The 21,687-nt window shown below is 44.2% G+C and overlaps 2 protein-coding genes and 1 pseudogene across 3 annotated transcripts; 2 read left to right on the plus strand and 1 right to left on the minus strand.

The window, feature by feature from the left end:
• Positions 1–6,325: 6,325 nt before the first annotated feature.
• Positions 6,326–14,288, minus strand: LOC308437312 (acyl-coenzyme A thioesterase 5-like; the record flags this gene model as incomplete). The annotated part of the gene is given in 6 exon segments (XM_080938420.1): positions 6,326–6,379; positions 6,381–6,920; positions 7,236–7,334; positions 9,515–9,615; positions 9,618–10,167; positions 14,242–14,288. Coding segments are annotated over 5 exon segments (1,221 nt in total). The 5' UTR covers positions 10,045–10,167; positions 14,242–14,288.
• LOC308437321 (acyl-coenzyme A thioesterase 1-like) lies at positions 14,183–14,936 on the plus strand. The gene has a single exon (XM_080938432.1). It carries the CDS (start codon positions 14,312–14,314, stop codon positions 14,819–14,821), a length of 510 nt encoding a protein of 169 aa, XP_080794558.1. The 5' UTR covers positions 14,183–14,311; the 3' UTR covers positions 14,822–14,936.
• A 3,226-nt stretch (positions 14,937–18,162) lies between these two features.
• On the plus strand, positions 18,163–19,130 carry LOC308417634 (acyl-coenzyme A thioesterase 6-like; annotated as a pseudogene). The gene is made up of 2 exons: positions 18,163–18,202; positions 18,530–19,130. The product of its transcript is annotated as an acyl-coenzyme A thioesterase 6-like (transcript).
• Positions 19,131–21,687: the final 2,557 nt, after the last annotated feature.

The following is a 21,687-nucleotide window of genomic DNA, read 5'->3' on the forward strand; positions in this document are numbered from 1 at the left end:
CACATAACAGCTCACAACTGTCTATAACTCTGGTTCCAGAGAATCCAATACTCTCATACAGGCCTGAAAGCAGGCAAAACACCAATGCACATAAAATAATAAATTAATTAAAAAAACTGCCAATTGCCATAAACTATTTGGCCTCAACACTTCTTACAAGTTAATGGGTTACAAGATTAAATTTGCTAACTGCTAAATTCCTCCATTGTAGCAAATGCTTTCTTGGTTGAATAGCTGAGGTATCTGCTGGAAATTTGTTACAAAGTCAAGCTTTGCCTGGGGCCAGGCAGGACGTGAGTTAATTTTGTAGGGTAAAAAGCCCAAAGTCAGGACTTGAAATCCCACCAGTCCCTACCCTGAGAAACCCCAGATGGAGCCCACCTCCCACGCAGTTCTTTGCTGCTTCTCACCCCAGCAGAGGCAGCCACCCTCCTGCGTGAGGTTTGTTATGTTGTGTGAGGTTTGTTGTGCTGTGTGACTTTGTGGTCTTCATTGGCTCCTGACTACCTTTTCCCTCAGAGCTGCAAGACTTACATATCTGGCTCCCCAGAAATATAACTGTGATTTTTGTCCTTTGAATCTGGACTAACAATAGCCAAGTCCTTGCCTAGAGAAGTCTCTCTGCTTCCATCCTGGCCAGTTTTTAATAAAAAGCGTCTCTTTTCCTAAAATCGAAACTCAAGTCAGACTGGTGAATCTCTGAACAACTCTAGACCCACAAGAGCGTCTGTGTGTCTGTCTTTCCTTCACTCTTCATTCCCTTGCAGCCCCTGACACAGTTCTCAGACCCAAGCCTTGCGGAATGCAGCAAGTGGCACCTAGAAAAGGGACCCAGAAATAGCTGTGTGGACATGATGGCTAGCCCTAACCTGGTGGCACTGTTGCTGTCCCAGTCACTTAGTGACACTTCTTCAGAGTTCTCAGGCCTGAGTGATAATTCACACATATGCCTCTGTGATTACTAAAGAAACTGAATATGGGACCAGGCATCCCTCAAGGGCCCCTACCTTTACCCCAGAATGTCTTTGAGATCCTAGTGGCCTACAGATGAGCTAGGAATAGAATAATATGGCTCCTGCTTAGAGGTATTTTAACCATTTGCTGTCTGCTTTTTTAGTTCTTTTTTATTATTAAACAACAGAAAAGAGAAACAACTCAGGGAGGCCAATAATTTTCTTGCCCGGCTGTGGATTACATATTGGTAATGTCCATCACTATAAACCCTTCCTTTAGCCCCTTCTGTGTGGCATGCTGTCTGGCTCTACAGTGTCTGTCCTGCCAACAGTAAGAATTAATTCATTTGATCTAAAATTGAATTGAGTCTAAGTCTTTGGCTTTTCCCAGTGGATTCAAACGCCACGGCATAGGCACCTAAGCCATGGGGATCTCGAATTGAAACTTGCATTTAGTTAACAAAGGAAAGCTATCAAGAGAAGCAGGAATATAAAGAATAAAGACACAGAAAGGGGGCTGGAGAGATGGCTCAGCGGTTAAGAGCACTGATGGCTCTTCCAGAGGTCCCGAGTTCAAATCCCAGCAACCACATGGTGGCTCACAACCATCTGTAATGGGATCATATGCCCCCTTCTAGTGTCTGAGGACAGTGACAGAATTCACATACACTAACTAAATAAATTAATCTTTAAAAAAGAAGCAGACTCTCTTTTGTCGGGGGTAAAACTTGAGACAATTAGGTTTCAAACCTGGGACAAATGGTTGAGGTGCCTATTTAACAAAATAATGTGGACCTGGCTGCCAGGTTCTTCCAGAATTCCTCAGTTCCTATTACAGGTCACTCCTGGCTGACATGTTCCACACCCACTACCCTGATCTGTCCAGCCCAGGGGGCTGGGCTGCTCTTCCCTATACAATCCAACTGTTTAATTACCTGCTCCCTCTGTACCTTTGGCCTCCTGGCTGCTGCATCTGGTTCCCCTCTCTCCCGATCCTCCTTCCCCCACCCCCTCCTCACATGGACCAGTGTAGCCTGCTCATGTCTATTCTGGACTCTCCCAGATGTCCCTGCCTCTGGCTGTGCTTTCCTACATATTTATAATAAACATCTCCACCATACCTAGAAGCACCATGTTCTTCTCCTTTTTGTTTCTTTTTTACATTCAGTAACATCTAGAGATAGGCTGTTATCTGTTGGCACATTGAGGCCCCTCAGGAGTGAGGTCTACACTGTAGCAGGAAGCATGCATGCCCTTGGACTCTGTGGAGCTCTCGAGTGACCACCATGCAATAATGGAACTCTGTGCCCACCTGGGGCCTGCCTAGAAGGCCAACCTCTGTAGGGAAGCAAAGACTCATCATATTGACCCCTTTGGTGATCTGCATTGAAGATCAGGCATCTGAACGGGCATATGTGAGAAGGCCCTGGGACAGGGGAAATGGTTATATGTACTCTCTGTCTTAGATCCATGGCCACTGACAACTAGTAGAGCAAGAACACTTCAGGACATCTTGCTGTAGTCTGGCCCTTAAAAGTAGCCATAAGAGAGACAGAGAAAAGATCTTTCTCTTTTTTAAAGATTTTATTTATTATATATGAGTACACTGTAGCTGTCTTCAGACACACCAGAAGAGGGCATCAGACCTCATTACAGATGGTTGTGAGCCACCATGTGGTTGCTGAGATTTGAACTCAGGACCTCTAGAAGAGCAGTCGGTGCTCTTAACTACTGAGCCATCTCTCCAACCACCCAGAGAAAAGATCTTGACAGTTCTAAATACTGTGATCTGGTTTTTAAACAACTTGACTTAAATAACCCAGCAACTTTTGCTCAACAACAACAAGGACAACAAAAACCCTTGACATTAAATTTGATTCATCAGGACCTGTAACGGAATTCAGACTTTGTAGCCTGGCTCTTGTGAGCTATAAAACACCTGATAGCTGACCTGCAGACCTGCCCTAAGGCAGGAAAGATGTTTAAAAAGCAACTGGCAAAAAAAGAAAACAAAAAAAAGGTGTAAAGAGACACAAGTGCTTAAATTTACAATCAAACAAACAAAGAAATGTATTTAAGATATGGCTCTCAGTGCAATGCTAATGTTGTGTGTGTTTAACAAACTGCCTTTGCCATTTTTTATGGGTGTCCACAGAGCTTCCAGACAGACAAATGCTCCTCTTTGTGCTTCTTGGCGATTCAAAAACTTTTGTGTTCAATCAACATAAGGGAGTAAAACCGAAGATATGCTAATACAAAATTTGTTATAATAAAAAAATGGTTCAACTCATCCCTGTGCTAATGAGGGCAAGAGTATGCTTGTAAAACTCCAAGGGTGGTAGACCAGGGTGGGCCTCACCAGGGTCAGGTTGTCTTTTACTTACATCCATGGTTCTCAACCTGTGGGTCTCGATACCTGTGAGAGCTTACCTAAGGCCATCAGAAATATCAAACATCAACATTATGATCCATAACATTAGCAAATTTCCAGTTATAAAGTAGCAACAAAAACAATTCTATGGTGGGGGAGGGGGTCACCATGAGTGTCAGAACCCAGAGCATGGTTAAAAGAACAACACAGGGTGAAATGGTTTTGGCTAAGACTGGGCTCGGAGCTGCATGCCTTTAATCCCAGCATCCATTGTTAGGAGAATGAGGCAGGCAGATCTCTGCGCGTCTGAGGTAAACATGGTCTACACAGAAAGTTCCAGGACACTCAGACAGCGAAATGGAATTTAGCTAGACATGTCATATGCACTTCCTTCTTTAGGGAGGGATCTGCACACCCACAGGACAGCTCAACTAGTACACAGCTGATGCTTTGTTGGCTCTGAGTTAACCTCAAGGCTAATCGCCCAACACTTTAACTTGGGGATGTAGGACTCGGTGACCTTGGTGTATGTAAACCTTTCCTGGCCACATGGAGCAAAGGTCACGAGGGAAAGGTGCAGTATAAGAGAGAAGGCAACCCCATGGCCAGAGGACAAGAATGATTCTGTGACTGACTGACTACCTTTGCTCCCCATCCCTATGCTGGCTGAAGAGGAAGGCAGTTTAGGATGTCCATCCGCTAAGATCTCTTACTGTCAGCTCTCTGACTAATGCATACTTTAAAGAACCAGTTCCTGTCTCTACCTCTTGAACTCCGAGTGACAAGTCAGTCACTAGGGCTCTGGTGCCTCAGCCTTTCCCTTCCTCTCTACAAGTCTGTGTTCTTGGTTGGGATGTTGGCTGGGGCCTTTGGTAAGTGCATGGCTCTTCGGTGTGTCAATATTGGGTTTTAATTTCAGGTTACTGAACATGCAGGATAAAGGGAAAGAATTTTACCCCCACTGCCAAAAGTTGAAAACTTTATTTCTATTTTGCCCTTGAATTTATCATGGTTTATTATGTTTAGTATAGTTGCCCCAAGGCTTAAACTTTCCCTCATTTTCTCTTGCCTTTTTTCTGCCCATTTTGGAACTTCTAATTCAAAAGGAAAATAGAGCAAAGGGGACACTTGCAGGATAAACAATGTCTTGGGGAACCGTAAGGGAAGCTGCAAGAGCAAAGGCAGGGTCTTTACCTCAGGTGTGTTTGGTTCCCTGGGTTGTTCCTGGACATGATTTCATGACTCCTGTGACAAACATTCACATTCAACTTATAAGACATGCTTGTTCTTGTGGGATGTCTGAACATCAAATCTGATGAAAGGATGTGCCCAGTGCTGCCCTCAGTGTGCTTGGAATCCAAAGGTACCCTTCTGCTTTCCGCGATAAAGTCTACAGTACGTACCAGGCAACTGTGTTTCAATTCTCTGTTCCAGGAACCTTCTGGAAAAGGGCTGCCCTGCTAATATTTAATATGTGCTCACTGATATTTATCTACATTGGTTTCTGAACTCAGACCACTTTCTTTGGATCACGCCTTCTTTGTTAGATCCATATAAAAGCACACTGAAACCGAAGTCTGTCTACAGTATCAGACTATAGTCTGCCCCATTCTCTCGGGTCTCTGTAACAAACACCTAATGTTCTTGAGTTTCAAAGGAAAAAAAAATATGGAGTTTGTTGCCTTTTAAAAGAAATTAAGGTGCAGATACAGTTACTGTTTTAAGAAACATTTAAGCTTGTTAAATTATTTATAACAGGTGGTCTCACTTTTATATATTTTCACAGTTATCATTTATAAAAATCACATAATCCTAATCTAAATGTTTTACCAACTTTTGAAATACTGAAGTTACATGTCTATAGTATTAACATGAACCTAATAAAATTGCTTTACCAGAAGAATCCTTATTCATTTGAAAAGATAATACAAAACTAGATGCATATTTGCTTAAAATTTTTTATTAGTTTTATTTCTAACTAGTAAATAGTCTGTAACTAAAGTGTTATGACTTCCATTCTAAGAGGAGAAATTAAAACCTGATATATTTTTAAACATTTATTTATTTTATGTATGTGAGTACACTGTCACTGTCTTCAGACACACCAGAAGAGGGCATCAGATCCCATTACAGATGACTGTGAGCCACCATGTGGTTGCTGGGATTTGAACTCAGGACCTCTGGAAGAACAGTAAGTGCTCTTGACGGCTGAGCCATCTCTCCAGCCCCAAACCTGATATTATAATGAGTTTTATATTACAGCGGTTTACTGGCATTCATGAGGGATTGGTACCTGGATTCCAAAACTTCAGGGAATCACATACTTCATATAAAGCGGCATGGAATTGGCGTGTAATCAGAAAAATCTATGTTAAAACATTAAGAGCACAACCAGATTACAATGACCCTAAGTAACACACAGGAACACCGTGAAAACAGCTCCTATACAACAGCATAAGGCTTAAGGAGAAATGACCCAAAAAGGCCCCTGTATGTTCAATGGAGATGTAGTGCCGTTTTCAAGTAGGTCTGATCCATGGGTGGTAGGATCTGCAATGAAGAACTCACATACATGAGGGGCCCTGCATATGCTTGCTTGCACAGAAGTCAAGGATTTATTTATGAAGTCATTTAGTAAATAGCTATTGGCTTGCATTATATAGTAGGCACTGAAGCATTATCAATTGCATGCTGTGCCACGAAGCAGAAATGCTTCTCAACCTCTTAAGGTTCTTAAAAATTGCTGCCTGCTAAGGTGCAATGGGTTAGCTCACTGGCAGAGTGCTAACCCGCCATGCACAAGCCCTGGGCTCAGTCCTTGGCACCATAAGAAAGTAAGACCCAATCCTTCCTCAAACATAAGTCAATTAAAACTTTGAGGGGGGAAAATTTCAAGACTTCATTAAAAGGAGAGAAAAGAAAAAAACTGCATACAACATCCAAATGGGGGCAGCTATTCTCAGGAGGGATCAGCACCAGAAATGTCACTACTCAAAGAAAATCACAGTTTTGCTGGGATTGTCCTTTTGTCCCCAGTCAAATGTTTATGGAAAAAAAGTCTGGAGTTGCTGCCAAGCATCCACCTGGGCCATGGCATGAGACCTGGGCTCCCCTCCCCAGGTTGCAACATTGTTAAAGGAAGTGTGCAATGAAGCCTTGCACCAGGGAAAATAAGGAGGCTCTGTCTCTGGGTAGCAGATGATCTGGGGCTTCTCCTTCCCATGGGCCTGCAAGAGTTTGGAGGCCTCTCTGGCATAGAACTCACTCTTCCAATTGTGGCCATCCAGCCCTACCAGGAACAGGAAGGTCGTGTCAGACCTTTCCACGGGGATGATGCACTTCTGCTCAGCTCCTTCCAGGGGGAAATTCAGAAAATCCACTCCATCTGAAAAGCCACATTTGGTTACTTTGATTCGATTCTTGTCAAAGCCCAGAGAGGGCAGACTCTCATCCTTGTATTTTAAGGTTCTGGCAACAATGGCCACAGAGCCATTGATTATGACAGCAGCGGTGATGCCTTTCAGGAAAGAGGCCATGGAGAGGCAGAGTTCTGCCCCTTTGGAAATTCCCAACAGGCCAATACCTGGACCCTTGACCTAAGAAAGAGATGGAGAAAAGAAAGGGAATCAATACCTTTGTGAGGTCACAGATATAAGAATACAATTGGTGAAGACACAGGGGATTAGAACCAGGAAACTGAGCAGATATCTTAATGGCTGAGACACCCCTCCAGCCTGATATCATCATGTATATGCTGACTGTGCACGTGTACCAGAAATGTACTCTTCTTCCTGACTTGGGAAAAGAGGACCTGATTATTTCACAATGTCTAAGCAATGGAGTTGAAAATCTTACCTTGGTGGGTGGATGTTGTAAGAACATAGTTTCATAAGACAAAAGTAACAGCTAACCTGAGGGTGACTGAGCAGGTAGGTCACAGCTTCCTCAAAATACTCCAGGTGGATAATGTCCATGTCCTTGGGGAGGTCATAGTTGTAATAAGTGTGTGTGTGTGTGTGTGTGTGTGTGTGTGTGTGTGTGTGTGGTGTGCACTACGAATGTGCCTAGTACCCAAAGATGATAGAAGAGGGTATCAGATTATCTATAACTGGAGTTACAGATATTGTGAGCTGCCATGTGGGTGCTGGGAATTGGACCCACAGCCTCTATAAGAGCAGCCAGTGCTTTTAACCACTGAGCCATCTCTCCAGCCCATGGCTTGTAATTGTCAAGGTTGTCATCAAGTTGCCCACCTTACACCACGTTTATCTGTACTTGCTTAAGAGTTCCTGGACTTTTACTGGACGTGCTTCTTTCTATTCTGGGGCAGCAGAAGCTCATCTGTGCCACAGATAACGTGTTGATGCTCCTTACAGTTCCTTCCCTCTCTTCCTATGAGGTTTTGTGTCTCTATTACCTTATCTTAATTTCCCTTGTCAAGTTCTGTGTTCTGATTATATGCATTTGATGTGTAAAGTCCATGCCACCACTTTCTCTTGTTTCTTTATTTTGATACAGGGTTTAGCTCAGGGTGATCTGAAAGTCACTACAGTGGCTCAGGCAAGCCTCAAACTTGTAGTGATCCTAACACTTCACCTCCACCCCTGCTTCCTTTGAACTTTGCCTTAGACCATGTCTTACTGAGGTTTTACTTTTCCTTTGCTCTTTTCTGACCCAGTTTCCCACCCCGATTTATAAAATTACAAAAATTTTTCCACAGTAGTTTTAATGACACCACACACAGGCCTCTATGCACACACAATCATGACTCGCAGGAGCTCCCCGAATAGCAAGAGTTAGCTGTCTCTAACACAGACTACAGTGTGAAAGGATACTCTAACATGGGAACTTGGCTGCAAGGAGAGAGTAGAAAAAAGTATGTTGAAAAATTAAACTGGTGATAAACCCCAGAGGTTTTATTTTTATTTTTTTTAATTAAACAACTTTATTTTTAAAAACAGAGATAGATGTACAGATTTTAAAAGCATTTTTGCATAAAACTATATGAATATATTTTTGTCAGTACTTGATTTTTTTTAAAAGTTTTATAGTACACATTGAAAACTTACTAGTTATCATGAGCATAAAGTACATACAAAACAAAACATAACATGGAAATAATCAAAGTTTTATTGGTGTGTAAAGATTAAACAACGATTTTTAAATACCAAGGATTGCCACAAGGCTGCATTCTTAGCTCTTGAATTATTAATGATTTAAGATCTAGGTGTACCACACTCTCAGAGGATGCTATACACTTTTTTTTATCTAAGAAGGACTGAAGCTTCCACATTTTGGCCTTCCTTCATTTCGAGCTTCATATGGTCTGTGAGTTGTGTCTTGGGTATTCAGAGCTTTCTGGAGCTAGTATCCAACTATCTGTGACTGCATATCATGTCTGTTATTTTGTGACTGTAAATCCCAGAGCTAAACATGCTATAGACTTCAGGAAGCTCTGAACTTTAAAAAAGCAATGCCCTAATTAGGATTCCAGGTTACGGCCGACTTAGAAGAAAAGGGAAATATAGACAACCATGAGGAAGTTAAGGAAAGACAGCATAGAAATCTCTTACAAAGGCCCTTTCCTGCTGGTGGAGTAGGTTTTCCGTGTTACTGCGTAAATATGTAGCTGTCCTATTTTAAGTCTGTTTGCCAGAGAACCTTCTACATCCCTCCCATCTTCTGCAGCAGCATTGGGGCCATCAGACTGCAGCGCTAAGCATTAACTGATGTTTAGGAAACAGAGAATCCTTCTATCCAAGGATGCTCTTCAAACTGCTCTTCATCAGCATTTCAACAATCAAAGGGTCATGAACATCACCGGCCAAATTCCCTACAACAGCTCTTTGCGAGTCACTGAACTACAAACCCTCTCAAAGCTGTGGGTTTGATACTGGAAAAAGAGTTACCTCGGAATCACCTAAGAAACAAAACTCCCTGGTCCTCTATACCTACACCTTCAGATTCCGGACTCTGAGTGGCACTCAAGTCCTGGCAAGTTAGAAAGTTTCCCAGTGCTGGCCCACTGCCTGAACAACAGATGCCAAGTGTGAACCTGTGCACAACCACCTGTGGGTCTTATCACAGTGAAGACTTCTAGTTCACCCGGCTCGGGTGAGCTCCAACGCTCTCTGCCTTGCTAAGCAACTTCGGGTGCTGCTCCTGTGGTGACTTTGAGGTCAGGACTCACCCATGTCTGCAAGGCTTTGGTGCTACACCCCTCAAGCATCTTGTGCTGCAAGGACAGGAGAGAGGGCGACTCACCTGGGGGCAGAAAGAGCGTAGCTCGCACCGGCCCTCGCGCACGGGCACGCGCCGCACCCCGGGAGCCATGAAGTGACGCTCGTGCACCGCCCGCGCCAGCAGCCGCCCCCCGTCGGGCTCGTGGCCGTCCAGCACCTCCAGCTGCACCACGAAGGGCGTCTGCACGTCGCGCTTGATCAGGCGCCAGAGAGGCCGTTCGGGCTCCATGGCCCAGATCAGCCCCATGGGCTCGAGCCCCGTGAAGCTGCCGCCCAGCGCGGGCGAGCGCGCCAGGTCCAGCTCACCGTGGGCGTCGGCGCGGTAGCGCGCGTGGGCTCGGAAGAGCGCGTCCTTCTCGTCGCGCAGGGCGGCGCGCAGCGTGACGGGCTGCTCGGGGGCCAGGCCGCGCACGGTGATGCTCAGCGGCTCGTCCCAGCAGCTGCGGCCCGCGGGTTCCAGACTCAGCGTCGCCGCCATGGAGAACTGGAGGCCTCCGGGAGCGCCACGCGAGTCCGGAGCGAAGCCTGGCCTGCTGTGGAGCCGACCTGATGCGTCTCTGGGAGTTCCTGACTTGTGGGTTCCGAGTCTCAGACAAGGACACTGGGGTGGGCAGGGAGGTCAGAGTAACAGGCTGAGCTAAGCTGGAAGATTAAGCTCCTATCCACATCCACTCCTATTGTGAGAGTTGGGTGATCGATTGGTGGGCGATTGATTGTTGGTAACGCGAGAGCTATATGCGTAAATAAACGTGAAAGCATTTTTAAAATAGCCAAGATCAGTTAACTTGAAAATAACCGATTTATTTCATACAGTTAAAGAGTCTTAAAAGACCTAGTGGGAGAGACCATCTCTGGTCTTTAGTCATCTCTTAGTGTGGGGAGGAGCTTTGGAGATTGGAACATGCAAAGCATGTGATGGCTTGAGGCTATAACCCTAGCTCCCCTGAGCCCAGGTGCGAGGCGCGCTATTTCTGAGTTCCAAGTCAGTTAAGGCTACATAGAGCTGTCTTTAAAAATAAAAATAGCCCTTGTGAAGTGGTGCACACATCGCTGTGAGCTCTAGACCAGTCTGGTCTACATAGTGACTTCCATGGCAGTTAGAGCTACATAGCGAGACCTTTCTCGAAAAACAAAAAGAAAAATACACAAATAAATATAAAAACCCACTTCAGTAAAAGTGCTGTGAGAAGTTTGTGGGTGATAGAGAGGGCTGTATTCACAAGGGACCAGGAGCACTTGATACCAACAAATTCCAGAGTTTCCCAAAATTACCTTCCACTACAAAAGTTTGCTAGATGGATTTAGGGTACTGACACATTTTTGTCAATAAATTGCAGCTTCTTCGATCCTAGAATCTGCTGCTTTCTTTGATCTCCTGACGCCTCTTACGTTTTTTGTTTTTTTAAATTTTTCATTGGATATTCTCTGTATTTACATTTCAGATGCTATTCCCTTTCCCCCAACCCCCCTCCCATTGCCTCCATGAAGATTCTTCCTTTCCCTACATGTTTTTTGTTAACAGATGTCATACACCAAGACCCAGGCTTGTTTAAGTTACACACCACATGTCTGGGTGCGAACAACTCAGAAGCTTTGCTACGTCACCTCTAAAGACAGGATCTCACTGCGTGCAAGCCAACAACTGAAAATGATGTTCTCTGTTTATAGAGAGAAAAGCATGAGTCTGAAAAAAAAAAAAAATACAGCAAGCAAACAGAGCCACAGACTCAACAGTAATCACACATAATCCAGTGACCAAAAACAATTGATAAAAATGTCCTCATTCAGTGCTCACATTTGATACTGGAGAGTACTGTGTGTCAATTTAGAAGAAAACTAGAAATTAGATAATCTTAGAGTTTTTTCCTAAAGATTTAAAAATAGAAAATATATAAAATATCGTGGAAGATTACAAAGTACCATCACTTCTTCTTATAGTCCTATGGTACCTTCAGCTGGACAGGTTCTATGACACTACAAAGTTCCCTTCATTTTAAGAGTTTAGGATGAATGGAAACAAAAAGCCCAGCAAAGCTTCTAACTCACTGGCACTGAGGAGGCATGTGATGTATGTAGTTCAATAAGCCTGCTCCTGACGAACCAGGAGGCACCAGGACACCAAAGGAAGAAACAGATGGATCCAGAATTAAACAGGGTAAAATTTTCTGGAGACTCACAGACAGAAATACATCCAGAGCAGCATGACAAGAAGGTTTTTGTACCCAATCACAGGACCTGTGCCCTACGATTGCCAAAGCTGGCCCATGAGAACTAGAGTGTAACTAGCCATATAAAACATTTGTTGATATCAGTTAAAAAGTAATCTGAGCACCAGAGGAGGCACAGCATGCTTAGCGGACTGTCTTAACACCTCCGCTTGTCCTAAGGGTCCGAGGTACATGATAGAATAACCCGTTATACAAGATGTCTGTTATAACCAAGGTGCTAATATTAGTCAAGCCGAGTTGTCATTGTCACAAAGAATGGATATGTATGGAAGATTTTAGATCAAGAGGCTTTACAATGAGATGAAAAGAAAACCTTAAAAATTCCCAGTTGAAGCTGGTTGGTGGTGGCTACGCCTTCAATCCCAGCATTTGGAAGGCAGAGGCAGGTGAATCTCTGAATTCGAGGTCAGCCTGGTCTACAGAGTGAGCTCCAGGACAGCAAGGGTTACACAGAAAGACACTATCTCAAGAAAAAGAAAACAGAGACAAGAGAAAGAGAGTGGGGAGGGAGGTAGGTAGATAGTGACTTCCAGGAATTCTTTAGGCTATTGGGAGTGTGCCCATGAATGGAGCCCTAATGTCCTAATGGAGACCTCACCTTGCTGTCTGGGTACTTCTAGAGGCTTCCATCAACGGAGGCCTCAGGTCTTGGCCTGGATTACAGAAACTTCAGTTTTCTCCTCATAAATTAATAGCCTGAGATATCTCATGAAGTAATACAATTATCTTTGGGAAAGAATACCTGGGGCAGAGAAGTGGCTCCTAGGGTCTGGTGTTGAGAGGTTCCTTTCTAGCTCTTGTGTTAGATGGTTTTGCCTGCATGTCTGTGTGTATAAATCTACATGACACGTTCGACCTATTCTTTTCGTATGTGCATTTCCTATGTTTCAAAATGTCACTCAAAGTTTGTGGGCCAGAAAAAATACTCCCCCCCCCCAGGACAGGGTTTCTCTCTGAGCCCTGACTATCCTGGAACTCACTATAGACAAGGCTGGCCTCTAACTCACAGAGATCCAGCTGCCTCTGCCTCCCAAGTATTGAAATGAACGGCATGTACCACTGTCGCCTGGCATTGTGTGGTAGAGACCCATATCCACTGCACTTGTATGAATAGGTAGAAATGTTGTAAGCACTCTGTGTTGGTGAATGGAGCAAGGGGTGGGTTATCTCTAGCTTTCTCTCAGAAGGATGACTACGGCCTTTTTTCTTGCATGCTTTGTGTCTCTGTGTGTGTTTGTTTAAAACAGTCTCTCTGTGTAACCCAGGCTTGCTTTGAATTACAATTATTATGATTCAGGAATTGCCACTCAGACCAAACAATCAGTGACCTCCGTTAAGCAAGAGCAGTTTATTGAACACACACCTTAATACTGGATGTCCAGGACCGAAAAAGGGACTCAGGAGCCTAACTGCAGTACAGTCTGCTCTCAGAGTAGACTTTTTCTAGGAAAATCTAGGTTCAAAGTTTAAAGGGCAAGGAGGGTAGCAGCTGGCTCAGGCAAAGTATGAACAGGTAACCTGTAAGCTGATTGGTCCCGATTAAGGTAGGGGAAGAGTGAAGGGTGATGAACGGGAATTTCACAACATTGAGATAGCAGAACATGAGTGTTACAGTCACAACTTTTGGGCTTATTAGTAGCATTTTTCAGGGTCACTTATGAAAACCACAGTGAGTTCATATATAGGTGCAGGAAGAGCACCAGGTCGTCAGCCCTGACTCGGGATATTTAAAACCTAGCAGTTCATATTGACCTTTGATTTGATGAGTCCTACATAAAGCTTTGTGGACTTTCTTAAGATGAGTGAACCTCATACAGCCCATTCAGAACACACAGAACAAAACAGGGTATGAGTCATCATGTCCTTGAGCCATGTCACTTCTCTGTGTCCGTGACTGGCAGGCATGTCACAACAGCAACATGAAACAGCTGGCAGGCCTGGAACAGAATGGCTACAGCCATTAGGAGGTGGGGCTATCGGCCTGGCAAATGATTCTCCTGCTGTGCCTGAGTCCGTATACCCAAATTTGGGTGCTGTTGGCTGTCCACTACCGGGGGACACACAATTGAGCATGTGCCCCTCTAACGTAGACTTCCCAGACTTCCAAACCATAAACCTCTGTTCTTTATAAAGTATCTAACCTTTCATAGTTCCCTGAAGTAGGGGGGGGAAAGGCCTAAAATAAAAGTAATACAGTATTTTAAAGTTGTTTGTTTTTATAGAAAGCTGCTACTGGATCCACACAAGGGTCGGACTCTGCCCGGATCATATTCAGCTAGTATTACCAACCAATCCTCAACAACACCACGTGGGCAGAATCCTCTGTCCTGGCAGAGCTCCCCTGTATTCTGGCCACACACATCTTTCCTCTATACAGTCAGCCAGTTTTCTGTCCCTGTCTTGTCTGAGACACGGAACCCACGAGTCAGGAACTCCCAGAGACGCACCAGGTCGGCTCCACAGCAGGCCAGGCTTTGCTCCGGACACGCGTGGCGTTCCCCAGACTTTCAGCTCCCCATGGCGGCGACGCTGAGTCTGGAACCCGCGGGCCGCAGCTACTGGGACGAGCCGCTGAGCATCACCGTGCGCGGCCTGGCCCCCGAGCAGCCCGTCACGCTGCGCGCCGCCCTGCGCGACGAGAAGGACGCGCTCTTCCGAGCCCACGCGCGCTACCGCGCCGACGCCCACGGTGAGCTGGACCTGGCGCGCTCGCCCGCGCTGGGCGGCAGCTTCACGGGGCTTGAGCCCATGGGGCTGATCTGGGCCATGGAGCCCGAACGGCCTTTCTGGCGCCTGGTCAAGCGCGACGTGCAGACGCCCTTCGTGGTGGAGCTGGAGGTGCTGGACGGCCACGAGCCCGACGGGGAGCGGCTGCTGGCGCGGGCGGTGCACGAGCGTCACTTCATGGCTCCCGGGGTGCGGGAATTAAATTGTATGGGGGTACAGACATATATGAAATCCCAGGTACTTGGGAGGCTGAGGCAGGAGGATCAAGAGCTGGAGATCTGCATTACAAAGCAAATTTGAGGCTAGTATGGACTACTAGAGACTGTCTTAAAGAACAAGAGGAAAAGGAAGAAAGTCATGGGGGGGGGGGCGAAAATTTCATTGTCTACTATGCGGCCTGTGGTGATTTGAATGAACATAGGCTTATAGATTTGAATATCTTGTGTCTAGATAGATGATAGATCTGTTTGAAAAGGATTGGGAGGTATGGCCTTGTTGAAAGGGGGTGTGTCACTGGGGTAGCTTTTGAGGTCTCTAAAGTCAGCCCCGTTCTCAGCTTTCTCTGCCTCGTGCTTGTAAATCAGCTATGAGCTCCCAGCTACTGCTCCAGAGTTCCCCCTCCAGCCCTAAGATGGTCATGGACGCCAACCCTCTGAAACTGTGAGCTTCTAATTAAATGCTCTCTTTTATTGGCTGCTTTGGTAATAGTGTTTTATCAAAGGAATAGAAAAGTAACTAAGACGTGCCCTATCAATATTTGCAGCAAACTTATATATAGCCCAATAGAATTATTCTTACACCCACAATACAATATGGCAGGTCCTCTGCGAGGGAGATACTGGCTAAGGTGCTGGCGAGAATGTGTCTTAATACTATCTAAATTAAAAGTTGCAAATTAAAATGATGAGTACTTCAAAATCAGGAGAGAAGGAGAATAATAGAGTCAGCAAAAGAAACCGCATATACAAATACTCAAGAGCCAAAAAACTTCAGCTAATGTAGGGTGTTCTTCTTTAAAGGTTGAACAGTGGTTGGATGTTGGCTCAGAGGTTAAGAGCACTGACTGCTCTTCCAGAGGTCCTGAGTTCAATTCCCAGCAGCCACATAGTGGCTCATAACATCTGTAATGGGATTTAGATGCCCTCTTCTGGTGTGTCTGAAAACAGCTACAATGTACTTATATACATGAAATAAATAAGTTTTATTAAAAGAAAAAGGTAGAACAGATGAGGAGAAAATAGGACTATCCTCTAGCAATCCCTGGTGGCCCTAAGAGGGTTTTATATCCATAAATTATTTTTAGACATTTTCTGCGGAAACTGGAAAAAGTTGTTGGGAGGTGTGTTATTTATAAACTTGATTTATTATTACTGTGGCAAATTAGGGAGGGGAGATATTTTGTCACACTTCTCTTTTCTCTGTAGCTTATTAAAACCATCCAGACATGGTGGTGCATGCCTTTAATCCTGTGAGGCAGAGGCAGGCAGATCTCTGAGTTTGAGGCCAGCCTGGTCTACATAGGAAGGAAGACCCAAGCATTCCCTCAACAGTTACTAAGAGTATTCCTATTTCTGCCCATCTCTCCTATCTCTTAAGATTTAACTGTTTCCTTTTGAAACCTCCATAACTCCCAAAGCAGTAAGAAGCTGCTAACCTTGAATTCTCCCACAGCTGATCAAGTACATCTCAGAGGCTGGCTTTTTCTCATTACTAACATTAATACAAGTTTTTAGAGGGCAAGCTCCACTAAAGCCACATTTTTGAGACCATTGGTGACACTGGCATAAGAAGGGTATTTTTTTTATAACACTAAGGATCCTCATCCATGTGGGAAGGATGATAAATATCGTGCCAGCTAGTTTTATGTCAACTTGACACAGCTAAAGTCATCACAGAGGAGAGAGTCTTGATTGTAAAGATGATTCCATAAAATCAGGCTATAGGCAAACCTATAGGACATTTTTCTTTTTTGTTTAAAAATGTATTTATTATTATATTTATATGAGTACACCGTAGCTGTGTTCAGACACACCAGAAGAGGGCATCTGAATCCCATTACAGATGGTTGGGAGCCACCATGTGGTTGCTGGGAATTGAACTCAGGAACTTAGGAAGAGCAGTCAGCATTCAGGACATTTCCTTCATTAGTGATTAATGTGGGAGGGCCCAGCCCACTGTGGGTGGAGTCACCCCTGGGCTGCTGGTCCCCAGTTCTATAACAAAGCAGATTGAACAAACCACATAAGCAGCACTCCTCCAGGGCCTCTGCATCAGCTTCTGCCTCCAGGTTCCTTCCCACCTCCCACCCCATTTGAATTTGTCCTGATTTCATCTGATAATGGACTGTAGGAAATGTGGAAGGGTACGCCAAATAAACCCTTTTCTCCCCAGGTTGCTTTTAGTCATGGTGTTTTATTGAAGGACCCTAGGAGTTTTCACCAGCCTTACACCCACCACCTCAGGTCAAGGCTAGGCCAACTTCCATTCTCAACCCACAGTTCTTGGGAGAAGCAGGACCGTTCTTGAAAAACTACCGTGCTGGAAAGATGGCTCAGCGGTTAAGAGCACTGACTGTTCTTCCAGAGGTCCTGAGTTCAATTCCCAGCAACAACTTGGTGGCTCACATCCATCTGCAATGGGATCTGATGTCCTTTTCTGGTGTGTCTGAAGACAGCTACAGTGTACTTATATATAGTAAATAAATAAATAAATCTTTAAATAAAGAAAAACCGCAGAATAGTCGCTTGACCCTCTGGTCCCATGGCCTGTCACATGCTTGCTATCCAATAGATTCAAAGGCTAATATGCTTAGCCAATGAATTTAAATTATAACCTTGCTTATGTAACCTGTACCCCTAAAAAGTATAAAAACTGTAACAACCTTTTGGAGTCTCCTCTCCTCTGGATTTAGGCCACCCCAGTGCACTGGAAGAATAAACCTCTTGCTTTTGTATCAATTCCCAATCTCTTGTCTCATTCATGGGAGCCCCAAATAGATAAGACTCAATTTGGATCTTGCATTATCACAGTAATGATAATCCTAATACAATTTTTATGTTTTTTTAATTTAATTTAATTTTTGCTTACTTATATCCTGCTAGACATCACTTTCAAACATGGGTGCTTCCTTCTACAAACTAACTTTATGGTCATTGTTTGGGATTGAAGGTGTGTACTGAGGGTTTGTCTTTCTTCCAGACATATGGATTCACACCCTAACTAGAAACAGTTTAAATACCTTGTAACACCAATATGCATTGTAAATTTGACCCCTTATGTCCTGGCAAGAGTGGTTCCTAGACTGGGTCTTTTGTTTTATATTACATTACATGCTATGGTTTTCCTTTGGCTGAACTCTTTCACACAGGGCGAGGAGTCTAAAGAGTCAAGAATATTTGTGTACTTAGGACACATATGCTCTTAAACACAATCTTGGGGCATGGAACTTCCACATTCTGTGCCTGGCATATCTGATCATGTGTCCAAGCCCTATGCTTCTTCTCTATGTTGACCAGAACATATACACCGACCTAAACCTTAAATATGTAGGTTGTATGTCCATATATAATGAAAGCCCTTTAAGGAGCACAAATGAACCAGTGTTGGAGGAGGATGTGCTAGGGCTCCAGGACCTGGAGCCCATGACTGGTTCTTCTTGCTACATCCAATACAGAACTACAAGTGAGTTCTAAAGTTTTTAATTGAGCTTGATCTTATATCTCTTTTATGCTGCTATTTTCACCAAGTTAGGAAAAACATTTAGCAGTTCATTAATTTATCTTACCAGGGCCTTTGTGTATACTCTTGACCATGTCTTTATAAACATTAGATAGTCTATATACTCAGAAATCAATTTATTTATTAGCAAGATTATTTTTAACTTATAGATAGTTGTAGAAGGAAGAAAAGGAAGTTATACTTGAGGATGGTACTTGGAGAATCTAAAGTCACTGCCTACTTTCCATTTATGAATCCTATACTGGTCTCTCTCTCTTCATAGGTGAAAAGGCCCAAATAGTGGGCTTCTTGGTATCTCCCAAAGGTGGTCACCTATGCCTCTCAAAGGCTGCTTTCCTGAAGGACAACATCACAGCCACTGTCCTTATAAATGCCTGTGTGGCCAACACACTAGTCCATCTGTATTACAAGGATCTGTTTGTTCCTAATCTTGAGTGTGACCCAAGAACAAATAAGATCATGGAGTCAGGCCTTTTGGATTTGGGGGGATATCTGGAATAACCCACTGGAAGAACCTAACCACCAAAGTCTTCTTCCATTGGAAAAGGCCCAGGGACCCTTCCTGTTTATTGTGGGCACGGATGGTCATGACTGGAAGAGTGAGTCTATGTTAGCATAGCCTGTGGATTTCTATAAGCCAAGGGAGAGACAGACCCCAGATAATCTACTATCCAGAAAGTGGTCACTGTATTGATCCACCTTATTTTCCTCTTCCCATGACCTCTGTACACACGGTGGTGGATGAAACAGTATTCTATGAGGTGAGCCAAGTGCTCAGTCAAGGGCTCAGCTGAATGCCTGGCAATGCATTCAAACTTTCTTCCAAAAATATCTCAATGGCGAAACGCCTGCCCGGCACAGCAAATTGTAATTATATTGAAAGTTCTAATTATGCCATGCAGATTCTTCTGGATTTCCAGAGTACTTAGGAAGTTTTTCTTTCTGGTGGGCTGGGGGGGAGGGGGGACTGGGTCTCACATTCACACTGTAGACAAGGAAGAAGTTCTGACCCTTGTTTCCACTTGAGTGCGGATATTTTACTCCTACACTATCATGCCTTGTGTTGTATCTTACCAAGGACAAAACCCAGAGTTTTCTGAACAGGCACAAAGGGACTAAGGCTGATTCCACGATAATCTACAAACTGACAGGTTGGGAGTTTCTGTTTCTCAGAAATGAGAACCCATATCCAGGAACAGCCAATCACAACTTTGGGCAGCTAATCCAAGAACACCTCGTCATGTGGCCTGAAGTTAAAATAGATAGCTAAAATAAATGAACCACTCTTCAGGAACATCTCCAGAGCCTAACCAATTGTAAAATTAGTCAGACCCCTATAGATAGACCTAACCAATCAAGGTAAAAGGGCACATCCCCCTCCCTAGAATTCTCCTAACCGACAATAAAAGCTGAGCCTCTAAGCCCAGTAGGGGTTTCCATTCCCAAATTGGGAGACCTCTACACACAAGGTATTCAGCTAAATAAATGTTCCTTGTTTTTACATACTATTTAAATCTGAGATAATATTCTCTGGTGATTATTAGACCCTAACAGGCATGCATTCAGCCAACAAAGCTGTATTCCCAGTTCCCTAGGAAGCATCTTATTGGAAGCTCAGCCTCCTTGTAAGGATGCTACTGGACTCTGAGCCTCTGCAACACTCTCCTTTCAGCGCTGGGTCTATTCTTTCCTCTAAATTTCAGCTAATGGGTCTGTTTAACTCTATTTTTAATACCAACCTTAACCTTAAGTAAAAGAATGTAACAAGTACTTTTACAAGTCCCAGTTACTGGACTGTCTTTCTTTCTGCTTCTGAGGGTTAATCTGGAACAATTAATTGAGCTTGATGTCTTTGATTGCTTTGATGTCTCTCACCCCCTCTGGCCCTAACTGATTGTATCTGAGTCTTCAGAACCCACCTTGCCAAAGTCATACAACAAATAGATTCTGCCTTGTTTTGATCAGTTTTAACATGCCTGAAGTTTACTTAAGACTTCACCCTGGCCCCAAAGTACTTACCAATATACTTATTTTATGTTTACCATCTTGTCTGGATTACCAGTCACTGCATGATATCTTCCTGTCTGGGAAAAATGTTTCAATGTCATGATGTTCATGACTATGAAATCTGAGCCAGAGCCTATGACTTTGGGCACAGTTATGCCCCACCAAGTCATACTTTGTCCCATCACCATCTGTTCTTACTACAACTGAGAAGACTAGTTGCTTCCCCTAGATGTAGTGAAGCATTATCTAGAGCCCTGAGATTCCAAAGTAGAGGATCTTTCCTGAGCACAAGAAATTCTTCCAAGTTTTGAGGACAAACCCCATGGTTTTCTGGGTGTACATAAAACCTTCCTACAAGCCAGTAGCTTTCGCTTCTCTTATCTCTGAGTGACAGGCTGAGTAAGAGCTCTTGGCAACTTGCATGCTGTTTTACTGTTAGAACATAAAGCTGACCATCCAGACCTTGTAGCTGTTCATACAGCCGGACAAACTTGTAACCCTGTGACCGCAGCTTTCGTGATAAAGCCTTGAATCCATGTACAGCCAAATCCTCTGAGCTCTGGTCTTTCTAGCCATTCCTCAAACTGTAAGACCCAAATCGAGTCTTACCTATTTGAGGCTCCCATGAATGAGACAAAAGATCAGGGAAGCGATGCAAAAGCAAGAGGTTTATTGGTCTAGTGCACTGGAGTGGCCTACATCCAGAGGAGAGGCAACCCACAAAGGCTGTTACAAGCAGTTTTTATACTTTTGAGGGGTACAGGTTACATCAGCAAGTTTATAATTTAAATTCATTGGCTAAGCATATTGACCTTTAAACGTATTGGTTACTGAGCATATGTGTCAGTGAAAGGCCAGACTCCCGGGTCGGGGATTCTCTGACCCTCAAAGTGCTGGTTCTCCGCACCTCCCAGGAAAGGCGACACCCCAAATCACTCACAAGAAACAGTCTTGATACAAACTGCAAGAGGATTTTTATTCCAAGCACTCTTGGGGACCACAACCTGTATGCCATGTTGCAGTAGAGGGCTGCGGACCACGAGAGCAGAATCGGGTCAGATTTTATATGGCTCACAACAAAGCCCGCCAATCATGACAAAGCCCGCAAATCACAAACCAATCATTTCATAGCAAAAGCCTGTGAGTTACAACCAATCATTGCAAAATCTGTGAATCACAACCCAATCATTTCTCTATAGTCTCAGAGGTCTGTATTTGCGTGGTCTCCTGGGTGGGGGTGCCAATGGCAGTCAGAAGTCACTAGGGGGGCGGGGTTCAACGGTGCAGTTTGCAGAAGCCAGATAAACGGTTAAGTCAGCTTAATCTCCTGTTAACTTACTAGACCGGGCTCTTGTATCCAAGGGCCTGTCCTACGCCCTTTACCCAGTTTCATACAGAAAGCGGCTCCGGAACAGCAAGGA

This window comes from Micromys minutus, assembly GCF_963924665.1.
Source record: "Micromys minutus genome assembly, chromosome: 1".
Classification (NCBI taxonomy): Eukaryota; Metazoa; Chordata; class Mammalia; order Rodentia; family Muridae; genus Micromys; species Micromys minutus.

Excerpts from the sequence above, each read along its gene's own strand:
- LOC308437321 (XM_080938432.1), top strand. The coding sequence starts at position 14,312 with ATGGCGGCGACGCTGAGTCTGGAACCCGCGGGCCGCAGCTACTGGGAC.